Source organism: Capsella rubella, unplaced genomic scaffold, assembly GCF_000375325.1.
Source record: "Capsella rubella cultivar Monte Gargano unplaced genomic scaffold, Caprub1_0 scaffold_1, whole genome shotgun sequence".
NCBI lineage: Eukaryota > Viridiplantae > Streptophyta > Magnoliopsida > Brassicales > Brassicaceae > Capsella > Capsella rubella.
In genome coordinates, this window is record NW_006238923.1 from 10,889,783 (window position 1) to 10,913,497 (window position 23,715).

At 38.8% G+C, this 23,715-nt stretch overlaps 8 protein-coding genes and 1 pseudogene across 11 annotated transcripts; 2 read left to right on the plus strand and 7 right to left on the minus strand.

Annotated features, from left to right (window-relative positions):
* Window positions 1-44: 44 nt before the first annotated feature.
* On the plus strand, window positions 45-2,596 carry LOC17899328 (phosphatase IMPL1, chloroplastic). 2 transcript variants are annotated; one of them, XM_023777426.1, is made up of 10 exons: window positions 45-645; window positions 832-899; window positions 1,033-1,166; window positions 1,257-1,345; window positions 1,455-1,512; window positions 1,591-1,643; window positions 1,741-1,953; window positions 2,046-2,147; window positions 2,238-2,352; window positions 2,503-2,596. In XM_023777426.1, the coding sequence occupies exons 1-9, from the start codon at window positions 343-345 to the stop codon at window positions 2,334-2,336; spliced, it is 1,119 nt and encodes a 372-aa protein (XP_023633194.1). In that variant the 5' UTR covers window positions 45-342; the 3' UTR covers window positions 2,337-2,352; window positions 2,503-2,596. The 2 variants fall into 2 exon arrangements, with proteins under 2 accessions (XP_023633194.1, XP_023633193.1); XM_023777425.1 differs by lacking the exon at window positions 2,503-2,596 and having other exon boundaries at window positions 2,238-2,429.
* Window positions 2,277-7,749, minus strand: LOC17899700 (protein PHLOEM PROTEIN 2-LIKE A9). Of its 2 annotated transcripts, none has more exons than XM_023777427.1 (3): window positions 7,668-7,749; window positions 2,984-3,075; window positions 2,277-2,880 (listed from the first exon to the last, which is right to left on the minus strand). In XM_023777427.1, exon 3 carries the CDS (start codon window positions 2,877-2,879, stop codon window positions 2,484-2,486), a length of 396 nt encoding a protein of 131 aa, XP_023633195.1. In that variant the 5' UTR covers window position 2,880; window positions 2,984-3,075; window positions 7,668-7,749; the 3' UTR covers window positions 2,277-2,483. The 2 variants fall into 2 exon arrangements, with proteins under 2 accessions (XP_023633195.1, XP_006303203.1); XM_006303141.2 differs by lacking the exon at window positions 7,668-7,749 and adding an exon at window positions 3,158-3,309.
* Window positions 3,599-7,763, minus strand: LOC17898391 (NF-X1-type zinc finger protein NFXL1). Its single transcript, XM_006306565.2, has 2 exons — window positions 7,668-7,763; window positions 3,599-7,335 (listed from the first exon to the last, which is right to left on the minus strand). Exon 2 carries the CDS (start codon window positions 7,252-7,254, stop codon window positions 3,934-3,936), a length of 3,321 nt encoding a protein of 1,106 aa, XP_006306627.1. The 5' UTR covers window positions 7,255-7,335; window positions 7,668-7,763; the 3' UTR covers window positions 3,599-3,933.
* Window positions 7,764-8,004: 241 nt separating this feature from the next.
* Window positions 8,005-9,643, plus strand: LOC17899916 (phosphoribosylglycinamide formyltransferase, chloroplastic). The gene is made up of 5 exons (XM_006305762.2): window positions 8,005-8,399; window positions 8,559-8,673; window positions 8,780-8,956; window positions 9,046-9,172; window positions 9,253-9,643. The coding sequence occupies exons 1-5, from the start codon at window positions 8,054-8,056 to the stop codon at window positions 9,364-9,366; spliced, it is 879 nt and encodes a 292-aa protein (XP_006305824.1). The 5' UTR covers window positions 8,005-8,053; the 3' UTR covers window positions 9,367-9,643.
* Window positions 9,608-14,349, minus strand: LOC17896853 (bifunctional aspartokinase/homoserine dehydrogenase 1, chloroplastic). Its single transcript, XM_006306662.2, has 18 exons — window positions 14,228-14,349; window positions 13,918-14,116; window positions 13,444-13,818; window positions 13,231-13,319; window positions 12,823-13,126; window positions 12,662-12,714; window positions 12,363-12,571; window positions 12,197-12,284; window positions 11,997-12,110; window positions 11,769-11,867; window positions 11,459-11,653; window positions 11,286-11,368; window positions 10,981-11,206; window positions 10,695-10,840; window positions 10,454-10,589; window positions 10,279-10,362; window positions 10,095-10,187; window positions 9,608-9,999 (listed from the first exon to the last, which is right to left on the minus strand). Exons 2-18 carry the CDS (start codon window positions 14,111-14,113, stop codon window positions 9,754-9,756), a joined length of 2,736 nt encoding a protein of 911 aa, XP_006306724.1. The 5' UTR covers window positions 14,114-14,116; window positions 14,228-14,349; the 3' UTR covers window positions 9,608-9,753.
* A 369-nt stretch (window positions 14,350-14,718) lies between these two features.
* LOC17899552 (transcription initiation factor TFIID subunit 8) lies at window positions 14,719-15,994 on the minus strand. Its single transcript, XM_006303683.2, has one exon. It carries the CDS (start codon window positions 15,825-15,827, stop codon window positions 14,982-14,984), a length of 846 nt encoding a protein of 281 aa, XP_006303745.1. The 5' UTR covers window positions 15,828-15,994; the 3' UTR covers window positions 14,719-14,981.
* An 810-nt stretch (window positions 15,995-16,804) lies between these two features.
* Window positions 16,805-18,735, minus strand: LOC111828724 (mucin-2-like). Of its 2 annotated transcripts, none has more exons than XM_023777348.1 (3): window positions 18,634-18,735; window positions 17,494-18,483; window positions 16,805-17,454 (listed from the first exon to the last, which is right to left on the minus strand). In XM_023777348.1, exons 1-3 carry the CDS (start codon window positions 18,689-18,691, stop codon window positions 16,994-16,996), a joined length of 1,509 nt encoding a protein of 502 aa, XP_023633116.1. In that variant the 5' UTR covers window positions 18,692-18,735; the 3' UTR covers window positions 16,805-16,993. The 2 variants fall into 2 exon arrangements, with proteins under 2 accessions (XP_023633116.1, XP_023633115.1); XM_023777347.1 differs by having other exon boundaries at window positions 16,805-17,445; window positions 17,485-18,483.
* Window positions 18,736-20,065: 1,330 nt separating this feature from the next.
* On the minus strand, window positions 20,066-21,637 carry LOC17900004 (annotated as a pseudogene).
* A 459-nt stretch (window positions 21,638-22,096) lies between these two features.
* LOC111828725 lies at window positions 22,097-22,977 on the minus strand. Its single transcript, XM_023777349.1, has 2 exons — window positions 22,873-22,977; window positions 22,097-22,579 (listed from the first exon to the last, which is right to left on the minus strand). Exons 1-2 carry the CDS (start codon window positions 22,928-22,930, stop codon window positions 22,167-22,169), a joined length of 471 nt encoding a protein of 156 aa, XP_023633117.1. The 5' UTR covers window positions 22,931-22,977; the 3' UTR covers window positions 22,097-22,166.
* Window positions 22,978-23,715: the final 738 nt, after the last annotated feature.

The following is a 23,715-nucleotide window of genomic DNA, read 5'->3' on the forward strand; positions in this document are numbered from 1 at the left end:
TGATCTCAGTAAGATAGATGTTGGAATCAATCAGTTCAGCTTCTGTTGCTTGCGAGTGTGATCAATCAACAAACAATCTCAGGGTCTATTGGTAAAACACTACAGTATAACATGTTGTTCATACATCATTTACCTTTGTTTTCTTTTAGTCCTGTGAATTTTCATGATATCACCACAAAAATTCCATCTTTGTAATTTTTTTTAGATAGTGTTCAATAAACTATCTGTTTTTTCCGTCTTTATTCTTTATATCAGCTTTGGGACTCTCTCGGCCGTATATACAATAAAAAACCAAAACCTGACAAAATTTGAAGTAACTGAGAAAATTCTCCGGCGACACCGATGGGAAGGTCTTTAATATTCTCGGGAAACATGTCAATGAGAATCTCGAACTTACACAAAGTCCCATCTCTTCCGTTGCAAAACTCATTTTCATGCCGGACAGTAACCAGGAATTTCCGACATGGGTGTTCGAGGATTTTGTCTAATAGCTTCAAGTCCACGACGAGGCTTCAAACAAAAGCTGTTGTTTCTGAAGTTTCTGATCAGACGCATTATCCAAGAATCGGAGCTAAAACCACCGGAACTATATCGCCGGCACATCTCCTTGAAGTCGTTGAACTCGCCGCTAAAACCGGTGCTGAGGTTCGAAATTTCATGTCTTTACAATACAGTAGCCAAATTTATGTTTATTAGACAACTGATTTTAATAAAGCTCATAATAAGAGTCGAAACTGTGTTCAATGGTATTTAAATCGAGTTCTTTAGGTGCATAGAGCAGAAGGAGAAGAGTAAAAAAGCTGACTTGAATTGAATCATCTGGTTTGGCAGGTGGTCATGGAAGCTGTAAATAAGCCAAGGAATATCACTTATAAAGGCCTCACTGACTTAGTAACTGAGTAAGCACTTTAAACATAGGGGCCTTCAGCTTTTAAAGTTGCTAGCTTGTGTAGTAGATGTTGAGGTTTATTTGTGTTCATGTTGACTTCATTGTCTGAAGCATTAAAGTGTTAATATCTGGTGAATTTGTAGTACTGATAAAGCTAGCGAGGCTGCTATTTTGGAAGTAGTGAAAAAGAATTTTAGTGATCATCTGATTCTTGGAGAGGAAGGAGGTATTATCGGCGATTCGTCTTCTGATTATCTCTGGTGCATTGATCCTCTAGGTTTTGCTCTCTTTACGAATCTCGTTGCTTTCTCTTCATGTGTGTGGAATCTCTGAGAATTGAGTAATCATTTCTTCCGTTTATGTGTAGATGGAACAACAAATTTTGCTCATGGGTATCCTAGTTTTGCGGTTTCTGTGGGTGTTCTGTATCGCGGGAATCCCGCTGCTGCTTCAGTGGTAGATCTAACTTTATACTTACACAAACTAGCTATAACTTATTACAGTTCCTCTCTGCTGATTCTTTGATCAATATGATAAGTAAGAAACCGAAACTTTCATCATGTAGGTAGAGTTTGTCGGTGGTCCAATGTGTTGGAACACTCGAACCTTTTCTGCAACTGCAGGTACAATGTGACCAGCTTATTATGTTCGTCTAGTTTGGTTCTGTATATAAGATTCAGCTAACTTAGTTCAGTTCTTAGGTGGTGGAGCATTGTGTAACGGGCAAAAAATTCATGTCAGTAAAACCGATTCGGTAAGTAACTTATCAGGAATTCAATTTAGTTTCGACATGGTGTGTGCAAAATGGTTTTGGTTTTATTACATATCTATCTATACGGGTTTGATTGTAGGTGGAGAGAGCACTTCTTATCACAGGGTTTGGGTATGAACATGATGATGCGTGGAGTACTAACATGGAATTGTTCAAAGAGTTCACTGATGTGAGTCGGGGAGTGCGAAGGCTCGGTGCTGCAGCAGTTGACATGTGTCACGTGGCACTCGGGATTGCAGAATCATACTGGGAGTATCGTTTAAAGCCATGGGACATGGCTGCTGGTGTTCTTGTAATCCTCTATTCCTTTTCATCGTACTTTTATATCTTCTTATGAAACTACATATGTTGGAGAGCTGTATCGATGTCTTAATTCGGACGCAGATAGTAGAGGAAGCTGGAGGAGCTGTGACTCGGATGGACGGAGGGAAGTTTTCTGTGTTTGATAGGTCTATTTTGGTGTCCAATGGCGTTCTTCACTCTAAGGTTTAATGAACTGTTAATACTTTTGTTAATGCTTTTAATATGTTATGTTTAGAGATCAGGGATGACATATTTCTTGTTGAATCATTGTAGCTTCTGGAGAGAATCGCACCCGCAACTGAGAATTTGAAGTCGAAAGGAATCGATTTCTCATTGTGGTTTAAACCAGAAGATTATCACACTGAACTTTAAAACTTGTTTAAGAAAGGTACCTTTTTGCTACAAGGCTTCGCTTTCATTTACATAATTATGATCTAAAGAAATAAATCGTCGAAATTTGAGGTATAACATTTGTGTTCGGACTATTAAAATCGACAATGATCATATATTCATATTCTGTTACACTTCGTGAACAAAGGCTTCATGGATCAACAGACCAGTCTTCCATCGTCCAGTCCAAACCTCATATAGACCAAACTGAAGCTTAGTATCTTGGGTAAGCGTTGTGGGACTAACCGAGATTTCAAACCGGCCATCGGACTCGTCAGGTATGTTGACGGGTTCTGATCCAACTTTCAGTTTACCAAAGTTCTGTTGAACGGATTTGATTCTTTTCCACATCGTCTTGCCTTTCTTCCCGATTTTAGCAGACATACAAATTGGTGCTTTGTCCCAACCTGTCGCATCCGGTTTAAACGAGATTTTAAAACCGATTTGGTATGTTTTTCCGGGTTCAATCTTCTCGAAAGAACCGGTTACCTCTAACCAACTCACCATCTTCAGCTCAGCAGGCATCCTAAAACCAACAATAAAATACAAATTAATCGGTTTAAGACTTTTCGATATCAGTAAGCCGAAGTTGGTGTATCGGTTTGAAGATAGAATGAATCGGAAGGTACCTTGGTTCTTTAGGGATAACCCAATATCTCAAGTCACCTCCCCAAACAAAGTTAAGACCCCTCGGTTGTAAAACCCATGCTTTTCTATTGCTCTGCACAATTTAACAAGAAGTTGACAAACATTTGGTTATTTCTTATTTAAAAAGATTGTCTTCAGGAGCAAAAGAAACTCACATCCTGTTCCATTTTGGAGTCAGCCTTATGGTGCGAACTCTTTTGTGAAGACATTTTCTAGTTTTTGTTTTTTCACTTAAAAGAATATATCTCTCGACTCTTGAAATGAGCTTTATATAGACTTTTATTTCATGTCGAGAAAACAAAGAATGATTGAGACAGAAGAAGGTGAAATATAAACTCAGAATCCTGAGCTTTTCTTTAACCGGAGGGACAAAGTAATAAAAAATGCTTGAAAGGCCAATATAAGACAAAGCATATATCAACAACTTGTTGCACTTCATCTCATTAAGAATCATACACAGTTATGTTTCTGAAACCACTTGACACTCTTTCTTTATTCTCTAAAGGAATGAATCTCAAGTCACTTTGGAAGGTCAACTTTTGGTTCTGTCGTGTGAGGTTTAACGTAAAATTGTAATTTAACAACAGTTACCGGAATTATAAATTTTGAAAGGATTCGTTAAAGTCGAACTTTGTCTCTTTCACAAAAGTATTCAGCATTCACTAGTAGGCTTGTAAGTAGCTAACCCAACAAGGTAACAGCCACGACTCTTGTTGAATCCCAACGAGAGCCCGGTATGAGTAAAATTTCAACATAATCAGAACAGATTTTTAAAGAAAAAGCTTCAAAAGAGAGTTATCAATCTCAATGACCACCTCTGTTTTGAGCTCCGAAATGACTGAAACTCCACTAGACACTAGTCCTATAGTCAAAAGCAAAAAATAAGCACTCACAGGGACGAACTTCATTGCCGTTTTATCTTTCTCTTTACTCAGTCGCATACTTTCTCCCAGTCATCAACCACTGAAGTCTCTTCAGGTTGCTTACCAGCAGCTTCCGAACTACTTGTCCCTTCGGTCTGAGCTAGCGGCTCCACTGAGACAGCCTTATCTGACTCGAGTATGGTCCAACGGTTGGGAGTGATCAAATCGCTATCCTTTGCTGTTTTCCACATAGACCCTCCAATGGGAGAATCCTCTGTTTCCCAAGAGTCATCTAATTCCTTAACCACCGCCTTATTCCAAGGATTTCCTTTCTGAACCGAGCTACCCGGTATTCCCCATGCGTTACTGAGAGATGGAGATTGTCCTGGGTTCTGTACAACAACAACCGCTCCTTGGTACACAGAACCGTGTTCAAGCCTTCTCATGGCAGTGGCTGCTCGAGCTGGATCGTGGAAGACGGCTAATGCATTCTTGTCATTCAACCAAACAAGCTCGCATTCACCTCCAAATCTCAGAACCAAGGCACTGATGTTAGCTTCCCTTGGGAGATCAAAAAAACAAACCACGAGTCGAGAATCCATATCAACCAGTGGATCAAAGGCTGGTGCATGGGGCGCGCCTACTGAGATAACACCTTTAACTCCAATGATCCTTGTAGGGGGTTTTGACTTCTGTGTAACGTAAACCACTACAAAGCGTTTTGGTTCCCACCCGGCATTGCTTACAGCAAGTTTCCACCTTTCAGCTATCAACCGTACTGCATCTCTTTTATCCTTTTCCATAGTACAGAAGATATGGAGCTTTAGGGAGCTAATTGTGCTACCTCTGGCCTTTCCAAGTACCAAAAACTTGCATCGCTCCTCAACTGCTAGCACCCACTTGGGGTCACGTCTATAAAGATCTAAAATTACCTCAGTCATGGCAGTATTCTCACCAAAATGTAAAGCGTCTAAATTTGGAGGAGTGATATCAAATGCATCTTGAAGAACCCGCTTACGCTCCAGCTTAGCACACTCCTCATCACAAGTAAGCTTTCTCTGCCCAAGAGGGATCCTATTCCCATTTGACTCGACAGGTTGGAGCGGCACTGGAAGCTTCTGCAAAATGGAGGTTTCATAGATAGAGTCACCACTAAAACCACCAGCACTTCCTCCAGCATCACAAGGGACGGTAGCTGTTATGCGACCACATGAACAAGTAATTTTGAGTGGAAACTCACATCTCTGATCAGGGCAAGGCGCAGAAGGATGACACAGCGCTGCACATGTGTGTCTGCAGTCTCTTCTAGGAGCACCACACGTCTGACCACAAGTTACACGCAGACCAGTTACAGATGCGTTACCACCATTGTCACAAGGTTCAGGGTGACACGTCCTGGCACAAGCATGCATGCCACAACACCTTGTTTTTCCGCATATTTTGTTACACCTAATGTCTTTTAACCCACACGGTATATTCCTGAGAACCACATGACCACCAATGCATTTCTTCTCCACGGGTACTGAACAAGGCATGCAGTCTCCAAAATGGCAACCATGCGTCGCGGAATGGCCACAAGGCTGAGGAACTGAGCAAGGAAGCTGACAACTCGGGACAGGTGTTCCACATGGTAATGGAGGAGGTATCGAAGTTTTTCCGCAAGCACATGCAAGATCAGTGAAAATCATCTCAAGGCAAGGAGGACAGTGACCAGTGTGACATAGAGTTTCACAGGAATGTTGTCCACACCTTAGCCTCTTTCCACAAGGTATATGGCAAAAGTGGAGATCAGAATCGCCTGACAAATCATCATTCTTTGGGTGGTTCAAGAGAGGGCAGCACCGCTCACTACATCTATGCCTCCCACAGTTTTTCTTACGGCCACATGGTTTGGCGCAAATGAACTTCTCGGTCTCTGAAACTGTTTTGTAGCATTCCACAGTTCGGGATGTTGAACCGCACCGACATTTTTGCCTCACTTGGACTAAACAAGGCGAACAACCACCTGGATGGCACATCTCATTGCAGTTATGCAACCCACAAGGAAGAAGCTTGCTGCAAATGTTTGAGCAAGAAGGAATTGGATCAAGGCAACTCTGCCTCTCCTCTTCCAAACTCGTTTTCCCACAATAGCATGCCTTAATTCTACTAGGCAGGAACTCACAGTCCCCACAAGGCCCAGGATGGCAAACATCACGACATTCATGGTTTCCACACTCAAGCTGTTTTCTGCAGTTTAGTTTGCATGAAAAGACGCCATCTTCTGCTGTCACCTCTCCTTTCACATTCATTTCACCACAAATTACACTCTCCACCGTTTTCTTGCAAAAGCAGGAGGCATTGACTTGTACCTGACAACTATCACAAGGGCCTACATGACATGCCCTTTCACATCGATGACGACCACAATTAAGAAGCTTATCGCAACTCTGCCCACAAGTAAGATCATATTTTCTTTCGGAGCATCTAGTTCTGATCATCTTCTTCCCGCATGGACAATTACGAGGTGGGGCAAACGCCTTGCATGGAGGGCATGGACCAGGATGACACTGCAATACACAAACATGAGGACATGTATTTTCTTTAACAGTTGCAGCTGTCGCAAATTCTTTCTCCAGCGGCTTCCCACAGATATCTCCACAAGAGTGAGGAGTCAGATACGGATCACTAGGTGGGTCTTTCCTCTTTCCACAAAAGCATCGATATTGTATCTCCTTTGACGATGTTAACTGAACAAACTGACAACCTGGACATCTCCAATTACTACCTTGGTTTTTATCCGCCAACAAATCAACCGAAGTTGGTGCTCGAGCCCATTTCTTAATACAGTTCAGATGGAATATAGAGTAACAACTGGAGCAAGACCAGATATTAGCAGACCTTCTAACCATGTCATAACAAATCATACACTCAATAGAACCCTTCATTAGCTTATCCTGTATCTCTTGCAGAAGTTGAGGCAGATTTGGGTCTGTCATCATAGTATTCTCGTTATGTTTATTCCTTTCTCTATCCAACCCTGTTCCCTCATTCCCAGTCCGGGGCAAGCGACCCCTATCCCCACCTCTCTGACGGTTATCCAGTACAGGTCTCGAAACATTGTTTCTCCTTTGGCGGCTATAAGAAGGAGGACCTGGGACATTACTCCTTTGACGCGGGTCATTGAGCAGAGGAGCAGACTCATAGTGCTGCCTTTGCTGATAAACAGGACCAGGTCTAGCACCAGCATCATCAAGGTTTCCCGAATTTGTATTTGCATCAAGAGGAAAGGGAGTCTCATTTACAACCACGGAGGTAGAGGAGGTTCCTCTAGGAACCCATGTTTGCTGGGTAGTTCGAGAAGTGAACCTTGGCCTTTCTCTCCGATCCCTCCTGACTTGAGAGCTCATTATCTTTCACTCCACAAACAAAACAACAGAAACCAGAATCTGTACCAACCGTCAGCTCATGGATCATGAAATCCCTAGTTTCTGGACAACAAAGACAATGAAAAAAGCTCAGGTTTTTCTCGCAATCAAAGCAATCTCGAAACCCAGAAACCAGAACAAATCATAATATCTACAACGATTTGAAAGAATCTAAACGAAGTACATCGGCGATAAAATGCTGAAATGTTCCTCATTCTTTGGAATCTCAAAGGTAATACACGAGAGTCCCTTTCTAGTTCCTGTTTTCTAAAGAAATTTCGGAAATCCATAGCTACCAAGGTATAATCTCGCTTCAAATGCAAGCATTGGGATAATAAAACAACGCACACACAGAGACCGATTCACAGAACCAATGGTGAGAAAAGAAAAGGTACCTGAGAAGACGACGGAGAAGAAGAAACACACAACGAACGAAGACGACAGGAGACAAAATTAGTCTCTCGATTTCTCAGAGAGAGACAGAGAGAGCGAGACGTAGGAGAAAACGGAGTGAAGAGTAAGGAGATCTTTCTTTGTTGAACCGTCTCGTTTCAATTGGGCCGTGTTGAGCCAATGGGCCTTGTGAAATCGTATCGCTCTCATTGGGCGCTGTTTTTTTTATGCTAAACGGCACGCAGTATGGTAATATATTTCTAAGACGGCACGGTGTTTTCTTAAAATCCCTTTTTGAAAGCAGGACTTCAAATGCTTGAAAGTTGAAACGGACCAGTCTCCGTCACTTGTTCCGACAAAAAACTCCGATTAGAGCGTCGGAATTTCAATGGAATCACGGGTTTTGTTCTCGAGTCAACTCTACTACCCGGCGAGTCCGCCAATTCAGACTCGCGAGACCTCTTTTGCTCCTTCGTTGGCGCCTTCCCGGAATGTTCTCTCCTTCTCTTCCCCAAGTCCCGCAGGCCGATTTGCGATGAGGATCGGACCACTTGTAAAAGCTGCTTCATTTGCACCAATAGTAGCAGAGCTTGATGTTTCGAGAGATGGAGTAAGAAGGAAGAAGCTTGCTGTGTTTGTGTCTGGAGGTGGTTCCAATTTCAAGAAGATTCATGAGGGATGCAGTGTTGGTTCAGTTAAAGGGGATGTTGTTTTGTTGGTCACTAACAAAAAAGGTTTTGCCTTTCTTCTTTTTAAGTTTCTCTGCGTTGGTTCTTCGAGTCAATAAATCAGTTACAAGAGTCATGTGCATCTATTTGAATAGGTCTGTGCATCGATTTGTATGTTTTTGAAGCACTGAGTAAGCAATACTTGTTTATGTTCATCAATTCCAGATTGTGGAGGTGCTGAGTATGCAAGAAGTAATGGCATTCCTGTTTTAGTATTCCCAAAAGCGAAACGAGAACCATCTGATGGACTCTCTCCTACAGAGCTTGTGGATGTTCTTAGGTTTCATCTCTCTCCATATTTGTTTGTTAACTTCATCACCCTTATGGATGGTGTTACCTCTTTGTCGAAACTGATATATGTCTCTTAACATTGGCGTACTTAATAGGGAATATGGTGTAGACTTTGTTCTTCTAGCTGGATATTTGAAACTTATACCGGTTGAGTTGGTGCAAGCTTTTCCTAAACGGATTCTAAATATTCATCCTGCGCTTCTTCCGGCTTTCGGAGGCAAAGGGCTTTATGGTGAGAGAGTGCATAAAGCTGTTCTGGCATCGGGAGCTAGGTAAAGTCGCATACTCATACAATGTTACTGATGTTTAGTTTCATTCTTTTCTTATGTGCAAGAAACTATGAAACTGGTTCATTATGTAGGTATTCAGGTCCGACAATTCACTTTGTCGATGAGGAGTATGACACAGGGCGTATACTTGCTCAAAGTGCAGTCCGGGTGAATGCTAATGATACAGCAGAGGAATTGGCCAAAAGGGTTCTTCATGAGGTACTACTAAAGAATAGTTGTGAACATTACATTTCACAAATTAGAAACTTCAATTCGTTTTTTTTCCATTTTGGGCTTAGGAACACAAACTCTATGTCGAAGTGGTGGCTGCGATCTGCGAAGAACGGATTAAATGGAGAGAAGACGGGGTCCCTCTCATTCAAAGCAAAGAAAGCTGTGACGAGTATTATTAGATCCTTGACAAATGAACTTCCACCAAATTGGATCTCAGATTAGTTCCATTTTCAAAGCAGAGTGTTTCAACCTTAGGTTATAGTCTTCAGGCTGTAGAAGAAGTTTTTACCCAGAGTATAGTTTGAGAAATGTTTCTGAAGCTCAAGTTTTGTTTCAGTTGGGTCGGAATAATAAGGAAGGAGCTGATATTAGAGCCAAGAGACAGCATTTCAATGCTTGTGTTGTATAATGCCAAAAGCCTTATTCAATTTTTACCTAAAGTGTTTTATTACCAAATAGGTTTATTTCATCTATAAGAATCAAAATCTCTAAAATCCAAATTACAGACTCTAGCATGTAGAAACAGGGTTCGAACATTAGATTTGTTCCTAGAAGAAATGATTGTGTTAAGATGGAGCCCCCAGATAGAATGCAAGACGAAGAATGTCACTGAATATTCCACCGGCTGTGACTTGAGCACCAGCACCAGGTCCACGAATAATCAGAGGCTGTTCTTTGTACCGCTTGGTCGTGAAAGCAATGATGTTATCCGCACCCGAGAGCTGAGCAAACGGATGATCTTTCTTATACCTTTTCAACTCGACCGTTCCCTTTTTCTCTACCGCGTCTACAACTCCTACATATCTCAAGACCTAAAAACAGACAACACAACAACACAATCTGAAATGAGTTCTTTTCGAGGTGGTGAAGTCGTTTAACATGAGTTTTGCTAAGAGGCACTACTTACTTCTCCAGCAGCTTCAGCCTCTTGTCTTTGTTTGGACAATTCTTCATCAAACTGAGGTAGCTTCTCCATGAACTCTTCTGCTGATGCACAAGCCTGTGATGAACATTGGAATAGAATACTGAAGTGTGAAAAGGATTATCTTTATTGATGATCAAATTAATACTGTGATTATACAGAGACTTACTTGTAGAGGCTTTGGCACAAGACTCTGAACTGGGAGGCCGTCAAGATCCAATCTTAAGCCTGATTCTCTGGCAAGAATTGTCACCTGCAGAAGTAGAAGGTGTAATACAAGAAGGTTCAAAATCATTTAAATGGTAGACCAGAAGGTGTGCACGATATGATGACAAAAACCGTACTTTTCTGGCAACATCTGTTCCAGATAGATCATCTCGTGGATCTGGCTCTGTGAAACCTGCCTGCTTTGCTTCTGCTACAACTTCACTGAAGCTTCTGGTGCCGACAAAATTGTTGAAAAGGTAACTTAACGTACCACTGTAGGAAGGCATCAAAACAAAATATTAGTGTGAAGATGCAAAGCCAGCTAATTCTTTTGTTATCGGAACAAATTGTTGTGGTACCAAGCTGAACAGGAGATACCTGAAAATGCCCTCAATCCGCAGTATTTTATCCCCTGTTTCGAGCAGGCCACGTAAAGTGCTGATAATTGGAAGACCAGCTCCAACGGTTGCTTCATAGAAGTAATGTGTGTACGATTTTCTTTGAAGATCTCTTATCTTTAGATACTGCATTTACAGGAAAGTGTTACCAACTAGCTAGTGTCTCTGTTCATAGAATCCCATAACCTCAACAGATATATACTCAACAAGAACAGATTTGAAGCTTGCATTTTAACAGTCACTAAAGCAAATATCAAACTCTTAACCTGATCAAGTGGTCCTGAGTTAGCCTTTTTGTTCGGAGTGACAACATGAATTCCTCGTAGCAACCAGTCGTAGTAACAGCTAGCGATATCAGCATCGGCCGTACAATCAACCAGAACAGAGTTTGGAATGAAATGATTTCCCTTCACATATTGGGTGAACTTCTCCATGTTAGATGTTTCTCCCTCTTCTTTCATCAGTTCTCTCCATCTTGATAAGTCAATTCCCCTAAAACATGATGATTGTGTAAGGATTACAGCAGTGATGCAGTTCACCTAAAAATATTGAATCAATTTCGTTGACTTACGATTCACTCATCAACATTTTACTTGAGCCAGTGATCCCTATAACACGCAAGTCAATTTTGAACTCTTCTTTGAGCACTGCAGCCTGTGAAAAGAAATTCAAAGATGATTCAGCTTGAACCTAGGTCCATATACAGTATAACTATAATCTCACGTATACACATCAGATACTCACCTGGTCTCTAATCTGATCAAGTAAGGTTCCACCAATCAATCCTGGTCCTATGATCCCCACAGCCAAAGTGGTTCTCGAAAGGTAAAATCTTGAGTGCACAGCTCTTAATGCCCTAATGCAATCTTCACGCTTGACGACTACTGTAATATTGAATTCAGAGCAACCTTGAGCTATAGCACGAATGTTGATATTGGCCTGCAGGTATTTAGGAATGGCAAGGTATCATTAGAGCTTCTAAGCACAAAAAGGACATGAAATGGATGATAGAATAGTCGTTCGATTTTCTTTGCAAACACTACACTTCGCTTACCTTTGCTAATGCATTGAAAAAAGTGGCAGACACACCAGGAGTGCTCGCCATTTTCTGGCCAACTGCTGCTAATATGCTACAATTGGGGATGATTTCAATCTGAAAAGAAAAAAAACAATTAAATCATAGGTTGAGAAAAATAGCCGATGCCTAAACAAGAATCCTGTTGATTTGCTAAAAGAATAGCTATTGGAAATCCTACAACGAACAAGAGAGATCTAAAGGCACCTGGGAAAGGCGGCCACCAGTCAAAGCTTGACGAAATCGGGAATTCAATGCTTCAGAAACAGCTTTCACTTCCTTCTCAGGTACAGCAAAGCATACAGAATGCTCGCTACTAGCCTGCATTTATGTATATTATTAAGAACCTACAATTGACAAGGGAAAACATAAACAATGAAAGAAGTCAGAAAGTTAAACTAGATAACCTGTGAGATCATAATCACATTAGCTCCAACTTCCTTAACAGCAGAAAAAATGGCACTGGCAGTACCAGGAACACCAGCCATTCCAGTTCTATAAAAAAGAAAGCAAAGTTTGTATAAGATATAAAATAAGCAGCGATGTGTAACACAATATCCACCATCAGCTCACCCTTCTACATTTACAAGAGCCAAATTGTCAATCGTCGCAAACCCTTTGACAGGAGCGTCTAATTTATATCCATCTTCATCATCAGTCTGCCGACATATCATTGTTCCAGGGGCAGAGAGGTTGAAAATATTCCTTATTACAATTGGGATGTCATATTTCATCACTGGAATAATGGTCCGGGGATGCAAAACGTTTGCCCCAAAGTAAGACTGCGCAGGCATATCAACATACATGTTAGGTGTAAACAAAGACTCTGGAACACTAGGCATTTAAACAAGTACAAGAGGTTGGAAAATTACCATTTCCCAAGCTTCTTGATAAGAAAGAGTCTTCAGTACAACAGCTTCACTAACTGCAAAATGTATTCATTAGTATAATAATTGACAAACATAACACATGACTGTCATGGGTCAATAACTAGTCCTCGATATATGGCAATAAAATGTATGCTTGCACAAACCTTTCCTTGGATCTGCACTGAACACACCATCGACATCTGTCCAGATTGTGAGTTGGTGAGATCTAAACAGTGCACCCATTATAGCTGCAGAGAAGTCACTCCCATCCCTCTTGAGAGTTGTAGGAATGTTTTGTGGTGTACTGGCTATGAAGCCAGTTGCTATAATAATCTTTGCCGAGTTCAGGGAAAACCACTTTTCCAGTCTCTTTTCTGATTCCACAAAGTCAGGATCGACTTGATTAGTGCTTGTTGGACTAACAACAAGCACATCCCTTGCATCCATCCAAGTGCAGTCTAATCCACTCTTTAAGCAAAATACACACAAGCATGTAAGAAAGGTAAAAGTACAGACCAGCTAGTTTTTCTTAATCAGGATTTTCTCGCAGCATATGATATAGGACTTCATACCTTTCTCACAACAGCAGCTAACATCTGAGCAGACCACAACTCTCCATGACCCACAACAAAGTCTGAGAAAGATTCTGTGGCATGACCAGCTGCAGAGATAGAAGAGTTCATAACAAGAGGAATAAGATTTCAGGAGAACATATACCAAATCTAATTCAACTACTTAAACTCAATATGCAATTAGCATTGAAAAGGAGAAAACAAAACCAGTACCTATATAAATGGCACGAAGCATTGCTTTGAGATTGTTTACATCATCATTTAACCGAACCAAGAAACTATCGAGTTCATCTCCATCAAGTAAGTCAACAGCCGTGGCTCGGTGCTTTTCAAGAACACCGCTCAAAGCAGACAGGTAGGAATCATCCCTAGACTGTGCTCTATGAATGAGATCATACATCATATCAGTGACTTTCGCCATTGCTGAAACAACAACCAACTTCCTCTCAGAGGCATCCTTAACTACAACATCAGCAACATCCTTTATCCTCTCTGAGTTTCCCACACAAGTTCCTCCAAATTTGTGTACAGCCCACGAATCTCCTTTGGGAAGATGACCATTCTCCACAGAATTATCCAACGCTAAATCTATTCAAAGAAAACAAAGAAAACGCAAATCACCATCAACACAACAACAATCACCAATTCTCTCAAATAACAAGCAAAATCAACGTCGGAATTTCAAACCTGTGACGGAACCTAAGACACGAGGACTCTGCAATTCGCTTCTTACGCAATGACCTATACAACTCCGGCGCCTCAAATTCCCGAAAGAAACACGATTCGACACGAGTCGTTTCCCATAAATGAACGGAGCACGAACCGTGAAATCTCCGGCCACCGCCGGAGAAGTAACAACCTTAGCCAGAGAAACCACCGGCATATTCTAAAAAAGAAATTCAAATTCGATTGCTTAAGTCAAAACTCAAAACCAGTGGATTACTCACTTCATACAACGACTAATTGAAAAATTAAAATGACAAAACAATAATCATACCGTAGCTCAGTCAAACACTACCGGAGGTTTATCAAAACGAACCGGAGAAGAAGACACCGCCGAGATCGAAGAGCCAACAAACTCGAAAACAGTGGCAGTTTCAGTAAATTTTGGGAAGCAAGGCGACTTGTTTTTGTTATATATGAATCACATATAGTGGGGACTGGTGGTAATGAAACAGTGGTACCTCTCAAAACTTGATAGCCAACACGTGTACGTATTGGATTACTTCTTCTAAAACATGGACGGTGAAGATCAATTTGAATCTTTATGAAAATGAATGTTAGAAAAAGACTGCACAAATGCGTCTATACAAGCCACACTAGAGTCAAGTGGCTTATAAAAACTTTACAAATAATTTGGTGAAAAGAAAAACACACGAAATTTCTGCTTTTCATTTACATTTTCTAATCCACCAACCTATAGTTTCCATTATTTTTACTTTTATAGAGGGAAAAAATGTTATTTCCCTATGCAATTAAGAAAAAAAATGAAACAAACTAATCTTTAATAGAAACACCTAATCAAGTGCTCAATAGTATGAAAATAACCATACTATCAAATTATTATCAATAGTATAAAAAATATAGTAACCACAATATCAATAGTATATAAAAACAGCAACTGGTGCGCTGAAACTTTCAGAGATGCAGCTCGTGCGGTATAACACCAATTAGCAAAGTGCACGGTTCCTCAAAACGTCTCCGGTTCGAATCCATCTTACACGTCTCACGGGTTTGTATTATTTTTAAACTTAAATCGGCCACTCGCCGGCACTGTAAAAATATTCATCTATAATTTTCTTCTTCACCTCAACATCACGGCCAGATTCACCACCGTCATTATCCCGCCACCTCTCAATTCTGGTATCACCACCACCAGGTCCACCACCACCAATACTATTATCTCGTTCCATTTTGAATCTAACTCTCGCTCTCCTCTGTGGTAATTTTCCGGCGCTTCTACCACCTCTAAAACTCTTAGATTTCAAACTCTCACGATCAGTAACGGAATCAGAGTTTTCCCACAAGTGATGATATTCAGATCTATCAATCTTGGTACACCGATCGGAGTAGAGACTAGCGTCAGGAAAAGGCGGAAGCCAAGCTGGAACATACTTCACCTCCACCGCCGCGTGATCCAAATCTCTTCCCGATGATCCGTTTCTTTCCGGCTTCGGTAACGGCTTAGCGAAAGGGATCTCAGGAGCATACTTGACGAAATCGGAGAGGTTACGGAGAACAGCGGATTTGATCAAACACTGTGATTCAATATCGTGGACGGTAGAGCCGCCGGGGAAACAATCGGAGGTGGATAAAGCGATGTCTTGTAAGCCGTTGACGATGTCGAAGAGATTAGCCTCCGTACGATTAGCGGCGTTCGAGAACGACGAAGCGAGTCCGGCGAGGGATTGTAAGAATTTGGCTGTGATTTGGGTTAGAGTGTTGAGAGCGGATGAATCGGCGGATTTGTATCCAGTAGATTGGCAGATTTGACTGACGGCGATTCTGGTGAGTGAGAAGGTGAAATCCGCCGTGGTTGTCGGGGATTGGTCGGAGGGTTCTTCGAATTTGAGTTTGGAGTTACGGCGTCGCTTCATTGGTGGTGGAGATTTTTGAGAGGATCGAGAAAGAAGGAGGCGAATTTGTAAAAAGCTTGATATTTTTTTAAAGAACCCTAAAATACTTTGTGAGATTCGAACCGGCGTCGCTTTGGTTATTAGGTGATTCTTCTTTTTAATATACTCAGCACGTACGAACCACGAAGCCAAGATCTTATTACATCATAATTATCAATTTAAAGAAAATAAATAGTATTTGAATATAATAAGCAAATATCTTATTACATCAAATGGTGAGAGTCATGGTAACACAATCTTTGGATTATGATTTCGATCGCCAATCAAATCTACAAGACTATTCTTCAGTTCAATGATGCTGTGGAAATTCATAATTAACATGACTTGGACGAGGGTTCCATGAGTTCAACTAGAGGATCGGTTTACAGTTTTTCTAATTTTTTCCGGATTTACAGTTTTTATAAATCATTGTTAATCTTGAGCTCTGTTTCTAATTTATAAATTTTATAGGAGAAAAAATTTTGTTTCAAAATTATATATAATTTAAATTATTGAAGTATTGGTTTAGAGTTCAAAAAATTGTATATCACAAAAAATAATGCAGTTGTAATCAATTTTTAGTTTTTTTTTTAATACGTGTAAAAATCTAAAAAATAAATCAATTAGAAACAAAGGGAGTAAGTTATAAGTGTAATTAATACTAGATTTGACCAAAGATACAAATAATAGTATTGACAGAGTGGACATTGGTTACTCTTTTTTCTTATATCTAAACTCATTTGCATTTTACGTTTTATAATATTCAATAATAATTACCTATATACACACCATAAGTTATATATGTAGACAATCATATTGGTCTAAATATTGTTGTTGACAAAAAAATAAATCATATAGGTCTAAACCATTTAGAGGTGGACCATATGTTTTGATTTTTTTTTTTTGAAAAGATTGATTGTGATGTGACAAGCAATGTCATTTAGAAATCGATTTCATAATTATTAAAGAAAAACATCAACTGGTCGTTTTATTAATATTAATAAATTATACGATGAAAGAAAAACTTTGATAATGATGTCTCCAAATCTCATTGAAGAGGAATTATGCCTCCAAGTACCAACGAAAAAGGAAATGCTAGGAGGTGTGCATCCAAATCTCAGGGAAGGGGAGAGGTTAAAAGTTGTGCCTCAAAGTTTCAACGAAGGAGAAGCATTGGGAGTTGTTCCTCCAACTCTAAGCGAAGGGGAAGCATTCGGAGTTGTGCCTCCAAGTCTCAGCGAAGGGGAAGCATTCGGAGTTGTGCCTCCAAGTCTCAGCGAAGGGGAAGCGTTGGGAGTTGTGCCTCCAAGTCTGAACGTAGGGGAAACGTTGGGAGTTGTGCCTCCAAATCTCAACGAAGGGGAGGCATTGGGAGTTGTGCCACCAAGTCTCAACGAAGGCGAAACGTTGGGAGTCGTGCCTTGAAGTCTAAGCGAAGGGGAGGCATTGGGAGTTGTGCCTCCTAGTCTAAGCAAAGGAGAAGCGTTGGGAGTTGTGCCTTCAAGTCTTATAGAAGGGGAAGCATTCGGAGTTGTGCCTCCAAGTCTCAGCGAAGGGGAGGTGTTGGGAGTGGTGCCCTTAAGTGTAGGGGAGGCGTTAGGAGTCGTGCCTTCTAATCTGAGCGAAGGAGAAGCGTTAGGAGTCGTGCCTTCTAATCTGAGCGAAGGAGAAGCATTTGGAGTTGTGCCTCCTAATCTGAGCGAAGGAGAAGCATTGGGAGTTGTGCCTCCAAGTTTTAAAGAAGGGGAGGCATTGGGAGTTGTGCCTCCAAGTCTTAAAGAAGGGGAAGCATTCGGAGTTGTACCTCCAAGTCTCAGCGAAGGGGAGTTGTTGGGAGTTGTGCCTCTAAGTTTTAACGAAGGGGAAGCATTGGGAGTTGTGCCTTGAAGTCTAAGCGAAGGGGAGGCATTGGGAGTTGTACCTCTAAGTCTTAGTGAAGGAGAGGCATTGGGAGTTGTGCCTCCGAGTCTCAACGAAGGAGAGGTATTGGGAGTTGTGCCTCCGAGTCTTAACGATGGGGGAGCATTGGGAGTTGTGCCTCCGAGTGTCAATGAAGGGGAAGCATTGGGAGTTGTGCCTCCAAGTCTCAAAGAAGGGGAAGAGTTAGGAGTTGTGCCACCAAGTCTAAGTGATGGGGAGGCGTTAGGAGTTGTGCCTCCAAGTCTAAGTGAAGGTGAGGTGTTTGGAGTTGTGCCTCCAACTCTTTGTGAAGGGGAGGCGTTGGGGGTTGTCCCTATAAGTTTTCGTGAAGGGGAGGCGTTTGGAGTAGTGCCTCCAAATTTTCGTAAAGGGGAGGCATTTGGAGTTGTGCCTCGAAGTCTTAGTGAAGGGGAAACATTTGGAGTTGTGCCTCCTAATCTAAGTAAAGGGGAAGCGTTGGGAGTTGTACCTCCAAGTCTCGGTGAAGGGGAGGCGTTAGGAGTGGTGCCACTAAGTTTCAGCAAAGGGGAGGCATTGGGAGTTGTTCCCCCAAGTCTCAACGACGGAGAAGCGTTGGGAGTTGTGCCTCCAAATCTCAGCAAAGGCGAGGCGTTGGGAGTTGTGCCTCCAAGTCTCGGTGAAGAGGTGGGTTTGGGAGATCTAGAACATTTGCCAATACATTCTTCTCTTTCCTTAGCTTGGATTGTTTTGCTTTGATCTTCAATTTATTTTCATGAAAAAAACAAAGATGTTAGATTAGTTTTACCGAAACATTAACCACATATATGATCTGTAAATATCATTAAGCTGTAAATTAAAATAATATATCTTATATTTAATTTAAAACTTAGAAAAATCATATACTTACAAGAGATAGACAACAAGAGGGAGAGAAGAAAAGCCGCCCTAAAGTAAAATTTGTCCATTGCTAAAGAATGTTAGTATATGAATGATTGATGAATTAGGTTTAACGAGAGAACTAGCTAGTCCTTTGTTCATTTATATATATATATATATATATATATTATTTTTTGGTTAAAGGTCCCTTGATTATTTACATAAGAGATGGAAACAAATTTATTTTTTAATTTCATTGTATTCTAAATTTCTGATTTTGTCTAGAAAATATTTTATTGTTTTTATGTAAACTTATTAAATGATCCAAGATACCAAATCTACTTTTCACAAGCATAATTACTACATTAAATCTACAACTTTTTAAAATTGTGCTTAACTATTTTCACTATTCCTTTTTGGTTTACCTTTTTAGAGAACCAAAATTTATTTTAATTTAATTCTACTTTAAATTTCAGTTTTATCTAGAAAAATATATTATTCTTTTTAACTATGACATTTAACCCTTATTCAATGATCCAAAATATAGAATCTATTTTTCTCAAATAAAATTACTACAATATATCTACAAATTTAATATTGTGCTTTACCTTTTTATTATGCCTTTTGGGATTACTTTATTTAAGAAATAAATCTTATTTAAATATACTTATACTTTAAATTTCAGATTTTGTCTAGAAAATATATTTTTATTTTTAACTATGAAATTTATTTAATGATCCAAGCAAGATATATAATCTATTTTCACAAATAAAATTACTACAGTAAATCTTTATCTAAGAAACAAATTTTATTTTAATTTAAATATACTATAATTCTCAGATTTTTTTTCTAGAAAATATATCATTATTTTTAACTATGACATTTATTCAATGATCCAAGAAAGATACGTAATCTATTTTTCACAAATAAAATTCAGAGAAATAAATAGAAACAAAGTATGTTTTATTTCATATCTAATATAAGATGTACTTTTAATATTATATTTGTCTATATATATAATACACTTTTCTCACCGCCATAACCATGTATATATATATATATATACATTTTTTAAGTACATTTTGTACTAAAATCTATTTTGGGTTATGATCTTTTATTTTTTAATAATTGCATAATTAAATTTTTGCCATTTGAATAAATAAAAAAACTTAAAAAGTAAATTTTGTAATTAAATCACAAACAAATCGAAAAATTGGAAACAAATATTTGTTACATCAAAAAAATTTTGTCAAAAAAATTTTCTTACAGGTTGTCTATATTTAAAATATTTTACGAGTAAACTTAAAATATAATTTTTCAATTAAAATAAAAGTCGTGTATATTGTGAGTTAAAACCTAGTTTTATGCATAATGTAAGTAATGAACATTATTAAAATGGTTCAAATGATCCCGTCGAGATATATCTCGCAAGATATGTAGAAAAGATGAAAAAAAAAAAAAAAAAAAATATCATCGAAGGTACATCATCAAGTCCACTTAGCCAAGACGGCCATGCCACCGGAACCAAGCAAAACAGCTGCGTACGACTTCAACTGAAGCTTAATGCTCTGTTGCATCTTTTGACCCATAAAATCTGCGGCTAGAAGGTCCACTAAAGACATATAGATGAGTAGTCCACCTGAGGAAGCATTGAGCAGTCCAACCGTTATAAGTGAGTCAGGGCTATTCTCTTTGTATGTTTTAGATAAAGCCATTCCTAAAACCACTCCGAAAGGTGTTGTGACCGCGAAAAAGAAGGCCATCACCGCCTTTTTCACCCACTCGTACTTTGCCTACACATGTTATCAAACTCTCAAACACATGAGTATAACACAAACTATGGAGAAACAAGTCAAAGTTGGAAACTTGATAAGATTATAGGGGTGGACATGACTACATTGGAGGAACTGATAATTAATTGAAAGAGATGATTTTGACCTGGAGGATGCAGCCACCAAGTCCCATGCCTTCGAACATTTGGTGGAAGCAAAGAGCAGCGATGAGGCCTTTGATGGTGCAAGTATTATTAGTGGCTCCTACGGATACTCCGATAACAATCGAGTGCACCACTATTCCTAACTCCAATACCTAATTCATAATGTAAAGAACTTTTCCGTATCACTACTCTCTTATTAAATCATAATATAAAGAATTTAAACGGTATATATGTTGGAGTGATCCAATATACATTCAAAATAAAGATTTCCAATTTGGTAAAACTGATTTGTTTTGAACAAAAACAGGATGCAAAAAAAACCGGTTTGATAATCTAACCCTAGGAACTAGGAAGCCTATTAAAAATGTTTTTTGCAAGATTTAAATAACTTTAGTTCAAGTGTTAGTGGCGTGAGATGTAATTTGTTAGCAACTAAAATTTTTGTGACCTTGAAAGACAATAGAGAGTGAAAGGAACACTAACGATGGCAATAACACGATAGCGGAGAAGCTGTAAAGTAGAACCAAGCTCCTTATCATCGCTAAGATTAAGACCATGATCACCATGATGCGAGCGTCCCATCTCTTGGTCAGGAGTATAAGCAGACGCCACATCAGCATGTGGCTCCTCCTTACCAGACCTGCTGAAAACGCTGGTGGTAATAGAGTCAACCATGAGTGTAAGCACTGCGGAGATCATTGCTACAAAGCCGGTGAAAGGAAACTTGTTCCAGGGGTCATCGTTAAGACAATGAGATGAGAGCATTTCGAAGGAGTCAGGCAAAACATGGATGAAACCAGTGGCGAGGATGATTCCAGAGGCGAAAGATTTGACGATGAGGAAGAGAGATTTCTCCGGTTGGAAATCTGAGACAGAACGAGCAAAGAACGGGAGACAAACGCCAAAAAGGCTGGTGGTGAGGATTTGAGAAGATTGCTATGAGTTTGAGATCAAATGCTCTGGTTTTGTCGGTACATGTGTTGTCAGACTCGGGTTCGCACTCTTCGTCGGATTCAGACAAAGCTCCGGGGAAATGGGAGATGAAAACGAGGAGGAAGACGTTGATGGCCGCAGAGAAGGTGGCATGAGTTTTAGTCATGATCTCTTTCTTTGTATTCTGTGGAAGTGTTTAATGTTTGAACAGATAAGATTTTGTCTTCGTCTTATATAAGAGGAAGAGACTTTGTAGACTCACTTAACGTGAGTGTCGACATGTTTTTTAGTGTATGGACTTGTACTGAGTCTCGAATATTTTATAAGTAGTCCTAGGCATATGTATAATGTATTATGTATCTTCACATTAAAAAAAAAAATGTATTATGTAGAAATGACAATGCCTACACTAATCTTCTGAATATATTTTAAATCAGTCATATAAAATACATTATACATATGCCTAGACTATCCGGTAAACGTGACTGATTTAAGTGGATGGATAAATATAGAAATCGAGTACTTAAGCATTGTCATTTAGGTATTATATCCTCCAATTTGCAAATCCGAAATTCTGAATATAAGCATTATCATTAAGAAATTGATAATATCGCTATGAGATGAAAATAAAGAACTATATTGACCCTTTTTATTATATTATATAAAGAAAATAAATTTGCAGGTTACATCCAATTTTAAAATTCATAGTCAATAGCGGAAGGAGTAGGAGCTTTAGGTTTATGACACTTGCAATGACATTTGCTTTTATGACCTTTATGGTTCATACATTCTTTGATGACTACTTCTTCTGAATGTATCATTGAAGAGGAATGATAAGGAGGGCATTTGCTTCTATGCCCTTCAAGGTCCATGCATTTTTTGTTCACGGCTTCGTCTTTTGAATCCATATTCGAAGGAGAAGGAGTAGGAGATTTAGATTTAGGACACTTGCAATGACATTTCATTTTATGTCCATTGTGGTCCATACATTCTTGGATGATTATATCTTCTGAATCTATTATCATATGAGAAGGAGAAGGAGTAGGAGATGGATAACATTTTCCTATACACCCTTTACCTTCCCTAGCCTCGATTGTTATGCTTTGACCTTCAATTAATTTTAAGAAGAAAAAAAAACATGTCAAAATAGATAACTATATTACTTATGTTTTTTAAAAAAATAGTGTACTTAGAAATTTTAATCAAATATATGCAACACCGTAACATTAATCAAATCTAATTAGTCTTTAAACTGGTAGGTTCTATCCCACAATTTCTATAATCTACTAAAACATAATTTACAATTCCACATATTTTGTATAATTGGTTAAGTTATGCAAAATCTTGGAAACACTTCACCATTAAACGAATTATACCAATGAAAAAATCATGTTTACTTACAAGACAAGGACAATAAGAGGGAGAGGAGAAAAGCAGTCATAATGTAAATGTTGGTCATAGCTGAACAATGTTTGTATTTGAATGCTTGATGAGTTAGGTTTAGTGAGAAAACTAGTTAGTCTTGTGTTCTATTATATATGGGATTGAAAAATAGCTTTTTCACTTTATTTGAGATTTACTTTTAATTTCAGATTTTGTTTAAAATAGATTTTATTATTTTTAATCATGACATATTCAATGATTTAAGATACATAACAAAAAATTTCACAAACAAAATTACAACAATAAAATATACAGGATCTGAAAATTATGCTTTCCCTTTTCCATGAGGCCTATTGGGCATTAATTTGTTTATGAAACATTTTTTATCTTTAATTTAATTGATAACATTAATATTAGATTTTTTTTAATATAGAGTACACTTTTTTCTTTTAGTTAGTAACTTAATACTTTTTCCTTTAGTTATGATTTTTTTTACTTTAGGTATTATTATCTTTTCCTTTATTTATAACTTTTTAAATAATTTTATATCCTTCATATTTCTAATAATATTATTATTATTTTTACTTTTTAAGTTATAGTTTTCATGATTCAGAGTCTATCTTCTGCATAAAAAAAGATTATAGTAATCTAAAACTGTGTTTACCTTTCTGAACATTAAAAGCAGTTTTTCTTTACTATGTATGTGATTTATATATGAACTAATGTATGTATGAGAATTATATTTTTCTATTATAACACACTCTCCTTTCACCTAGCTATAATTCATATCTAACATTTTACTTGAAACCCCGGGATGAATATATGAACTCCTTCTAGAATCAAGCAAAAACCATCCCTCCA